Below are 11,347 nucleotides of genomic sequence, written 5' to 3' on the forward strand. Positions count from 1 at the left end.
AATCTCTCTTTCACTCTGCCTGATAAGAAGTTCACTAGTAAATTACCAAACCGTGGCCTTAACAGTAGCTTTTCTTTTCATGTTCTTTTTGTTTTATCTCCATTTACTGCCTAGCCCTATAGTGGGTTTCTGCACCATGGAGACCCTCCATGGTTCATTGCTCGCTCTGAAAAGAGGCGTACTCCAAAGTGGAGATAGCATAGTCCCTATTGCATGCTGTAGATAAAAACAGTGCCTTAACAACCTCAAGTCTGAGGAGTGGACTGACGTTGCTACTGCTGACTAACCAGAGCAGGCTGTGAAGCAACAAAGATTATAACTTAACGAACTAGGAGCGAATGAAGAGAAGTGCCTTATAAGGAAAAAGCAGAGAAGGGAGGAAGAAAAGTAAGTACCATAGTAAGCCAGTGAATTAAATTCAGATAATAGGAGGGGTAGGTCTTGGTATTCTGATGCATGAAGAATGTAAAATGAAATGCCATAGGTGTGAACTGCAGAATCCCCACCTGGTCAGAATACAGGTTCCAGAGGTTTTCTGAAAGTGGAAAAAGCTCAAAACACAGCAGCGTGAGGTGGCAGAGATGTAGCCTAATAAGTATATGAAGAGATTAAATATTTTAGTTATTTTCATTTAAACATAACATAATGCAGAGATGAAAGCTGAGTACATGCTGCAGCCTGCCTAGGTTTGCTCTCTCGGTAGTTATGCAGATCACAGTCTTTCAGAATGAAGGGTTGACATTTGGGCTTTGCATTTTTTTATTGCAGTGGTAGCTACTCACTGCACGTTCCTCCTCTGTCACGTGTTTTTTCATATATGGGTCTTATCACATTCTGAGGCTTGAGCTGTGCATCATAGGTGATCAGCATTTTGCAAGCGAAAGTGAATTTTGTTCTTTTTTTTTTTTTTTTCCTCATTTGCCAAGAGTAGTATCTTTCATGCCAGTGCTCATTTTGTGGGAGATGATAAAAATGTAGTCAACACTTGGGAAGCTTTTCTAGCATTACTTTGGCAAACAGTCCATTTTTTTCCTTACTGCTTGCCCCCTTCTCTTCAGTGAAGTGAAGCATTGGCAGAAAAGTGATATAACTGAAATGTTGCTTAGTATAATTCAAATAGAGGGCGTGAGAAAACTGCCACTACGTCAAAGGGAGTTGGATCACCCTGGGATAGAATAGTTGTGCTATTGGAAAGATGCTTAATATGCTGTATAATGAAAGCAACATTGTAATGTGGCAAATGTAATGCTGTGAACCTAATACTTGTGTGACATGATGGTGACTGATAACTCAGTATTGTGTTGAGCATTTCAATTTCATTTCTACTGTGATTGCTCACTTTGTGCACTTTGAAACTATACCCAGTCTGAAACATAACTAAACCATGAGGCCCTTCAGAAGGCGGGGGGGGGGGGGGGGGGGTATTGATTCTCCTTTCTTCACTTATGGACTGATGGCTGTGACTATGTTTAGATAAACTGTTACGATGCAGAATTGTTTGCTTTTCACCTTGTGTGTAAACAGGGGAGAACAGTTAAAAATATGGCTCTGCAAAACTGAGTGTTAGATTTTTGAGGGCAGCATGAAGTCGGTTTCTGGTAACTAGTGAAGATAATTTGATAGTGGGCACCTAACTCCCGTAGAGCTCCTTTGACAGTTTCAGCCTTGTCATTCCAAGCATGTTTGCAAAACAAAACAAGATTCCTGTGCAGATGCATTTGCAGTTCCACATGCTTTCTCTGCAGCAGTGAGTAAAAATCTCATCAATTAATGAAACAATACAGTACACCTGTTTTGCAAATGCTACTTCTTTGCACAGCTGCAGTAATTACATTACACTCTTATTCTTCTCCTCTCACCTTTTTGGACTCGGGATGCTTTCTCTTCTGAACAGTTGACTGCAAGCAATCCCCTCTAGGCATGCTACTGTGCTTGAATACGGCCTTTTTTTTTTTTTTTAATACTGTCAAAATTTAAACCACTGTAATGTGGAACTAGCCTCTTTTGAAATTAATTTTTCCACATTTACTGTGGTGTGGTTTTGTTCTTCAAATGAATTCTAGAGTTCAGAAATAGTATTCCTTCTTGATGAAAATTTTAGTTAATGAGAGTAATTCAATAGAAGCCGTGGTTTGTGGACATTAGTGAAATGAGCCCTCCCCCTCCCCCCCCCGCCCCCCCCCCCCGGTTATCTAGCTGTGAATTGTCAACACATTTGTATTTGCCCATTTACTTTTTACTTTTCCCTCCTTTCACCTAGTATGTAAAGCTTGTACATTTGAGAGAGCTATAGCCGAATTCTAAAATACATTTCTGAGTTCTTTGCAACGGGTGTTTTTTGTTGACTGTATTGTCCCTTCTGTTTCCAGTAAAGGGCTGCCTTCGAGCTCAACGTTCACTTTAGAAGACAGTGCCATCTACTTGACTTCGGAACAGAGCACACTGGAAATGGAAAATGATAACGCTTCAGTTTTGGATGTCTATTTAGTAAGTTTTCAAACTGATTTTGGTGGGCTTTTTTTTCCCTGCAGTAACTTTGATCCAGGCTCAGCAAGATACTTAAGTGCATGTAGAACTTCAGGAACCAAAGGTTTATTTACGTATTCCTTAAATGGCATATGTTTAAGTACCTTGCCAAAGCACATCCTATGAGAATCTAAGTATTAACTACTGTGTTTTGGAAGTATGGCAACATTCTCTCAGCTCTTCTGTGATGGTACTTATTTTCTTCTATTATTTATTTTGCATGCATATAGGAGGGGAAAAAAAAAAACAATTTTTTCCTCTTCATATTGAAGGTTGCACAATGGAGAAAGTAAATTTTCCAAGACAGGAAAGTCCTGTGTTTACATTAATGTTTTTGAAGCTGATGAATAATTTAAGTACAGCTGAATATGAAGTATGTTAATAGCTCCCAGTTGTGCATGCAGTTGTGATGGCAACACTATGATTTTTAAAATGCACTTTGTTTTGGTGCCTGCTGATCAGTTTTACTTCCCACTGGTCAGTTTGTCTGACTGCTGAGAGAGAAGCTCAAGCCCACATCTTTGATTGTCTTCATATCATCTGTGGTGATGTTTTAATAATTCTTCTGGTGTATACAGCCCTTGTCCCACAGATGTAAGGGCATTAAGCCCACAACTGTGGTTGTATTTGAATGCAGTTTAGTGCATCCAGCTTCCTTGGGCCCTTTTGAAAAATTTCAGTATAAAGATAGGAGGAAGGCATATGAAGCTTTGCTTTTCTTCCGAAGTTTGTTTTCCTAAAGCATAAATTAAACAAGCCTGATTAAGAATGGAAGAGGTAATAGGATAAAGAAATGTCAATGATTTTTTTTTTGAAAGAATTTAGTATACTAGAGAGAAGGGGGAAAAAGGAAAGCCTGGTTTTCATTAGGTTTCTAAATTAATGTGTCATAAAGACATGGTTGTTTTGCTTTTAGCTAAGGCTCATTACATTCTTTGTCTTCCTCTTTTTGTCTGATGAGATCCAGGATATGTCACGCGTTTTTGTTTGATGCCCGTGCAGTTCTCTCTGTAGGCTGTACCACTGGTTTTTTTTTGTTCAGCTAGCAATGTTTGAGTATATACAGTACCCACTCAGTAGCTACTAATTTAATAGTGCAACTCGGGTAGGGGAGGAATTGTCTTTCCAGCCTCCGCTGAAATAGCACAGTAGCAAGCAGCTAGTGGTCAATTAGATGTAAAATTGACTTGGTTAACTGTAACCTCAAGTAGCCCATTAAACTAGCCTACTCCTATAGGACTTGTATTAATCGGGCTTGCTGCTAGTACGATGTCGACATGAATAGCCTGTAAAGAGACACAGAAAGCCTGAAATGGTATGGGAAATGGATAGGCAAAGAGCAATTATATGCATCCTATCTTCTTGCCTGCCAGTCTACACAGAAACGACTTCTTGTTGACAGTTTTTGATTATGGTTTATTAAATAAAAATGTTTACCACCAGTACCACTCAGCATTGTGAGGTGCTCTCTTGAAATGCTGTCCATATGAGGATCCGTGCGATGATGATCCTTTGTTAGTTTGGGGCTTGTAACACGTTCGTTATTCTTATACCTGGGAGACGGCAGCAAGTATGTATTCCACTCATCAGTATCAACAGAAAAATAAATAAAATCCTACTCTAGGGGTATGTAAACACCCAGGGTTTATTCCCCTGAGCAGAGGCCTGGAAGAATAAATAGGTCTTAGGTGAAAAATTATACATTCTCTTTTGTCCTCGCAGCACGCTTTCCCAGCACTCCAAAAAACGCAGACCTGATGTGCAGTCATATGGACCACGAAGTGGTGCATATTGTGAGTGCCTACATGGGCAAAGGCTGACCATTTCAAGGGAATTGGATGTTGTGGCTAAGCACAGGTTACTTAGGTGGCAAAATCAGCTTTAGAAATTACCTGCCCCTACCTTACTGGTCCTGTCCCCACCATGCTATATGGCAGCCGCCTTAACTGTGTCAAGACAGCTATGGGTGTAAGCTGTAAACTTAATTGCATATACCCCTGTGTAACTATGCTGAGGTGTGTGTGGAAGGAAGAGGAGTAGGATACTATTTTGTGCACTAAACTTTTACTTCCAAAAGTCCACCGATATCCTGCAGCACTGCCAGAAACAACAGTCTGGCTGGGAGGTCTGAGACTAAGGCATCAGCTTGTTACCAGCTTGATTCACTACTGCTGAGGCAGGAGGCAGTTTTATTTTTGTGGAGCATGATAATTAAATGCAGATAGGAAGGAAAAGATGCATGTTTTCATAAACATTAGGACCAAGCCAGTCACTTTTAATAACGTCTGTCTCAAAAATAAAGCAGATCAACTGTGATTGCATTAGCTGATTCAGCCCTGATTGAAAACATTACCAGATACATTTTGACCTTTAAGAGCAGGGGGAAAATGTAGCTTTAAATAGCGTTCACAAGTTCCTCCTCTAAGCTCATCGTTATGAATCCTTATCTGTGTTTCTATTGCAAGGCAAGCTGCTGTAGTCTTATCTGTTAGATATTGTGATGAATAATATCTTAACTTTGTTTCAGTCAGTTCACTGATCCTTTGCTGTCCTTGCCTCTTGCTTGGATATGCTGAAGTTCTTGGATAAATTTTCATCCCGTAGTAAATTAAGGGCTATGTTCTTTTCATCTCATGAATGAATAAAACATTATAATAAAAAGACATTATCTTGACTTCCTATTAAAAAAAAAAAAAACTTTAAAAATGGCATTTGGCTGAACAGTGTTGTGTGCAAATTCAGATAGTCAAGTAAGGTGGGGGAAGAGAGACTATGAACATGAAATTCTTTGAATTGGTAAGAGCACTGAGGTTGTTGAGTGCTACGTTAAGGAAACCCCATGCAGATCCACACCCTGCCACTGATGTCAAAGTTTTAGTTAAAGACTGCAGAACAATAGAAGCAGATCTATAAAATAATTGGAAATTTGAAATGTTACTTTGTAGAGGGCTAAAACATTAAAGGGTTCTTTTATGAAAATGTAATTCACTAGTAAAGCAGATCTTTAAGAACGTAAAGATACGTGTTTGAGACAGTCAGAAGGTATCACTGTACATGGTGATAAACTACTAACAGGGGAACTGAGTCAGAAATAACGTTAAGTTTCCTATTTTGCATTTCACTCTAAAAATCCACAAAACAGCACAGTAAAACAATAACCCCCCTCCTCCTGAGTGTAAACTTAATCTCTTTCAAAATCCTGAAGCCCTATTTATTGGTGTTAGTTCAAGCAGCTTCAGCAGTTGTATGAGCAGAAAAGCATTAAATGCCGGCAAATGCCGTTGGACACAAATACTGTGTTTGGTAGACCTTGATTACTATGAAGAATAAAAACAATCCTTCAAAAGTTTCTTTAGAGAGATCAGCAAGCGTGAGGGATTCCCCAGAGCTGAGTCTGGTGTAGCTAAGGGCCAGACCCTAAAATGGAGCATCTTAAAAGCAGTCATTGCGTGTAGAAAGTAGGAGTGACTTGAAATCCCCATGTTCCTTCTGTTCTACAACAGAGCTTCAACTTCTTCAAACTTTCTGTCCTTAAAAGAGCAACAAGTGCAATTATGAATTACTCCACCGTGTTTTGTCTGCCTACTCCTGAAATGACTTATTGATAGGAAGGCAGCTGTCCTATCACTTTCACAGACTACAGCGTCAGTAAAATCAGAGTAGTCAGGCTTCAGATTTAGACTAATTGGTTCAGCATAAGAAAGTTTGATTTCCTTTACATTTAGTATGTGCAAGCATTGAGCATGCCTGTAAATAGCACCGTGAAACTCTGAAGTTTGCTCTGTTGTGATGCTATGCATATTAAATCAGCTGATAGTAAATACAGGATTTTACCTACCTACTTACCTACAACTTTTCTGTAATGAACTGTTTTGCTTGAGGAGTCCTTCTGTATGCTAATTATAATGGAAGTTTGGTGGTGCAGAAATACTTCTGTGTAAACACAGCGTTGCCCTCTTTTGTTGGAGGAAAGGCACACACAATTTGCATATCATTTAGAAATCCTTACTGCTGAAAATTTGGTTGCAAAAGATTGATAAGGGCTTTGGTGAAATAGAAGACAGTAATAACTGTAGTGATGAGCAAGCCTCATATTCAGCATCTGGTTAGCGTAACTATGATTTGTGTCAGATGAATTGTGTAGATAACACTTACATGCAGAATTACTCACTGTGGTTTTATGTCTAGATGACAGTTCTATTATAGGAGTCTGAAGTCTTAAAACATTGCTTGAGATTAATTTGATATCTTAAAACTGCTGTAGGTACATAGCAGCTTAACAGTATTGGTCTATAAATTACCTCTCTAGAAAGGATGATAACTACATGCGTGCCATAAAGTTTGGCAGACAACCAAACTGAATTTCTGCTCTATCCCACTCCACAAATCTTGGTTGGTGGGTGGGAGGGAGGGAGTAGGAGGCTTGCTGAATACTGACTGCCTCTTCCTGCCTTCAGTGAACCTTCCTCTTTTCTTCAGCTCTCACTCCATAGTCTTGCCTTTAGCCTGCCTCTCCTTTTCAGCACTTCCTGTTTCTTAATCCAGCCTTTCCTATAGACATCTTATTGTCCTTTCTAACTCGCCTTTGCTGTTACTTTCTCTTGAAAATTTTTTCACCCCTTCAGCTATTTTCACGTGAGCACCCTGAACTCAGTTTTCTAGCTAGGACTCTTTTTGCAGAGAAGAAAGTTCACACTTGTCTCTGCTCAGGTAAACCATGCAGCTTTGACTTAGGGTTGTACTTCCACTGTAACTCCTTGGCAAGGTAAGAGGTGTTTGTTTTTCACACCATAACATGGTGTCTTCCATAACCCTTGATTCGGTTCTAATCAGGGAACAATTTTCTTCAGGATGCTGCTGTGAAATAATAACAAATGTGGCTGAAACCAAAGCAATTCCCACGCAGGCTATGTGCAAGAACAACCTAGTAAGTGTACAGCCACACTGTGATGTTTGCCTGAAATTTTGATAAGTTGCTCTCCTTCTGGAGGGTCCAGTTTCTCTGCCTCACCATTTCTTTCCCTGAAGATACTGATGGAAAACCATGGTAGACTAGACATTAATTCTGAGACTATGGGAAGGGCCTCATCACTTACAGACATACTTTCTTTCTGCTGAGAGCAGAATAATCCTTAAAACGCCCTTCACACGGATGTGTCCATACTGGGTCCAATAAAGCACTCTTTCCTCAGAGCAGAATTCTGTTTACTTAAGGCTGAAAACCCTAAGTAAGGCTTAGGGGAAAACCTAGTAGTTTTATGAAATAGCTTCAGGTAGTGAGGTAACCAGGTCTTTCCTCTGTTATCCATTTTATCCCTGTATCGATGCCTTCTCCTAGGACCTTAAAAAGGAGTGGGGAAAAGAAGGCCTAATTCTCTCTCAGATATGAAGTCATGGTATAAGGTGAAACAAGTACCAAATGCTTGAATGTTGTTTGGCATAGAGAAGTGTTTTTGTTGAAGTTTTAGGAGGCGGTATACAAGCAGCCTTTCAGTCTCACGTGCAGCAAAATCAGAGATTGCAGTTATGTGCTTCATTAGACTAAAAAGGTAATATTTCAGATTACAATTAATACTTTAACTGAGTCAGCCCAATGTTAAAACACCAGCATATATTGTCACTAAACTGTGTTTTGATGCCCTCAGCTTTTAATGCACCGTATAAGGAAATTCATTTTCTCGGGAGCAAATCTATGAAAAGAGAGGTAGAGCACAAAAAAAGTCTAGTAGTAGAGCAAGACTAAATCCATCATACAGTCGGTGCAAGACGTCCCAGACACTGATCACAGGAATGCATCCTGTGGTGTCACTCGTCCATTATGTATCATTTTGGCCCTGATTTTTGGGGTTCAACTCAGTCTGTGACTGACTCAGGTAGTCAGCCGTTGGTACCAGTTTCTGTCTGGACTATCTTCTTCTAGTATGTAAATTTTGCAGGCTTCCCCACCCCCCACCCATGACCCCTTTGAAGTACTTTGCGGAGATCAGAGGAAAGGGAACAGGAAAGTTAGTAGTAATTGCATGTTAGTGGTACGGCACAAAGCTAGCGTCAGCAATATTGCTAATCTCCTTAGAGAGGTTAAAAGTAGTGATGAGGCCAGTGTGTCTGAAGTTGTGTTGCCTGACCAATGTATCTGTGTCAAAAATGTACCTGCAGACATTCAGATCCGAGCTTTCAAGCACAAACTAGTAAGGCCGTGGAAAATTTCAACTAATTTATCCTAGCTTCACCTTAAAAAATTGTTGACTTATACTGGCATTTTTCACCTTTTTTTGCCAAACTGATTCTTAAAAAACAGAACAAAAAGTTCTGGTTAGCCTCGTGCTATCCACTTAAAATATCTTAAATCTTAAAATATCACTTACCTACCTTAATTAATTTTACTCACTTGTCTAACAATTTCACTTTACTGGTTAAATTGTTCTGCATCCTTTAAGTACATACTACTTTCCTGCTGTAGCACCTTTAGGTGTATGTAGACTGTCATGGCCAGAATACCACAACTATCTAGAGAAAGTGAACAGCTCTGGAGAAATGTGTGCTTTGCTCAATGACCAGCAGCGCCCACTACAGCAGCACTTCTAATGTATGCAGCAGTTTAATATAGTTCGTCAAGGTTCAAGGTCTAGCGCTGGAAGTCATAACCAAAATGTTGATGTACTGGTTTCATTTTTGTAAGATAAGCATTCAAAATGCCTTAGGAGCTTTTTCGTTGTTGTTCACAGCCAAGATTAGATTGTTGTTGAACTGTTTGAAGGTTAGTTAAATGCTTATATCTGAAATTACAGTTTAAAAGTGATCTGAAAAATCAGTTTAAAAAATGGAGACTTGCACCCTCCTTACTTTTTAGAAGCCTTTAAAGTGAGGCTGCTGCAGCTATTTATTTTTTGTTTCTGTGTTCTCCTCCAAACTGGAAGCAGTAGTTGTAGGTGCATTTGACTTTATTGTAAGATTTGTTCAGGAGTCAGTTTATCCTTAGTTTGAGTAATGGTAATAAGGTGTTTAGCAAAGAACACCACTGCTTTCCCCTCTGACTTCATAAAGATACTAAAAAGTGATCGACTGTTTGTATTATGTAACAGCTGTTTCTGTAGAAGACACTGTAGAAAACTCTAACTCATTAATATTATTTAATAATTTCTTAGCGATGGAATATGATTGTTATGACCTTGACTAGAACATTAGTTGTGCCTGAAACTTTCTGGATAGAAATAACTTCACAGCTGGGTGTCCTGCAGAAGCTAATAGGGCTTTCACAGATGACTTCAGTAAGACCACAGTTATTCCCCATAGGCATTCTAAGTAACAAAAGCCCCAGTCTATTCTGCAAAGGAATAAAAGCTGCTGGGAACTGTTAAGTCCTCTGTGTTGATTGTCGTCTTTGATGTCCCCATGTTCAGCATTTTGTAGTAGCAAGTGGTTGGATTTCATGTGTTAGAAGCGTGCTGAAATGTTTGCAGAAGCTTTGGGGTAGTCTGTTGTAAAAGAACAGAAACCTGATGCTTTTGACTTAGGGGTGACGTGGGAGCAGAGTCACTGCTGAATTGTGGTGCAACCTCTTGAGATGTTACTCATTTAAAACTCAGTAAGAAAGCAAATACGTACAACCCTTTTGCTTGTTATTTCTCTATTTCCAGTAATAAAGAACACATGAAAAATAAACCTACAAAGAATGGGAAGTGACCACAGCTGATGAACAGCACCCTCTGCACTCCTGGTTTAAAAAGGATGAATTTGCTCAGCCTACTAGACAAAGAGAAATAATCCACTGAACTTATCTCTAAGAAATGTCAGGATCTTTGAAGCGTGGAAAAGATTGTTAGCCTTGGCAAATGTGACATGAAGCATTCCACACTCCACTATCGTGTACTGTCGCTTGCTGAACTGTGAAGAACTGTCTGTTAGAGCTGCTTTCTAGTATACTGCCAATCACCTTTTTTTGGACTTGAAAGTGGTATTTTCTTATTGACTTTTTGGTGACTTCATTTGCATGCATTCTGTAACTATGCACAAGCAAACTATACTATCTGCTTTACCTATTTAAAAATCAGCACAGCGGTGAGTAAAATTAACTTCACTTGTTTTCACCATTCAGTTCTAATCACTTAAGTCCATGTTGGTGGAAATTGGAATTGATTACATGTGAAAGGGTTAAGGTAAGCCTCTGCACATACTATATGAAAATGAGCCTCTAAAGCTATTTTCACTGTTAGTGAAAAGAGAAAGATGTTATTTATAACAAGGCCTTATGTTGTGTACATATATTGTCTATGAAATATTTTTGATTTTAGTTTATTGCTTGTAAAAGAGAAATTATATAATTTATTTAGTAAATACTACTGTAAACTATAGTTTTATTGACAAATAAAATATTTTGTTCCCAGGACTCTGACGAGCGTCAACCTGTTTGTGATTCATACAAGATGTACCGTTCTAGTATTTCTGTACCTTCAAGAAACGGTCTTTAAGAGGTGGGCCAACCCACTGTGCAACATGGCATCTGTCTCTGCCTTCTACCAGCTCTTCAATTAAGAGCTTCCACTGAGAAGGAGGAGTGACTATAGCTGAGCAATGTTATTGATCAGTAACTTGGCATTCTTTCCCTCGTGCATGAAGGAACATACATGCCAGTACGCACTACTCAACAACAGCATTTCAGGATTTTCAGTATGGGCAATCATTTTAAGATAAATACAGAAACTGTTCTGGTTTCCTTAATTCTCCTAACAGCAGGGACACAATCGCAAGCACCAATAACCACCATCCAGGATTTCACACTTTGATGCAGCAGTGTATTGAAAAAGTACATAGTTTCTTCAAA

General features: G+C 39.2%; 1 protein-coding gene across 13 annotated transcripts in view; it reads left to right on the forward strand.

The window, feature by feature from the left end:
• The window catches only part of PIP5K1B (phosphatidylinositol-4-phosphate 5-kinase type 1 beta), a 109,839-nt gene extending 98,927 nt beyond the window's left edge, over positions 1 to 10,912 (forward strand). For all 13 annotated transcript variants that reach the window (XM_068927990.1, XM_068927992.1, XM_068927999.1 and 10 more), the window contains 2 exons: positions 2,370 to 2,487; positions 10,164 to 10,912. In XM_068927990.1, coding sequence (XP_068784091.1) covers positions 2,370 to 2,487; positions 10,164 to 10,166 — 121 coding nt within the window. In that variant the 3' untranslated portion in view covers positions 10,167 to 10,912. The remainder of the gene's footprint in view (positions 1 to 2,369; positions 2,488 to 10,163) is intronic.
• The last annotated feature ends 435 nt before the right edge of the window (positions 10,913 to 11,347 follow it).

This window comes from Struthio camelus, chromosome Z (genome assembly GCF_040807025.1).
Source record: "Struthio camelus isolate bStrCam1 chromosome Z, bStrCam1.hap1, whole genome shotgun sequence".
Lineage (NCBI taxonomy): Eukaryota > Metazoa > Chordata > Aves > Struthioniformes > Struthionidae > Struthio > Struthio camelus.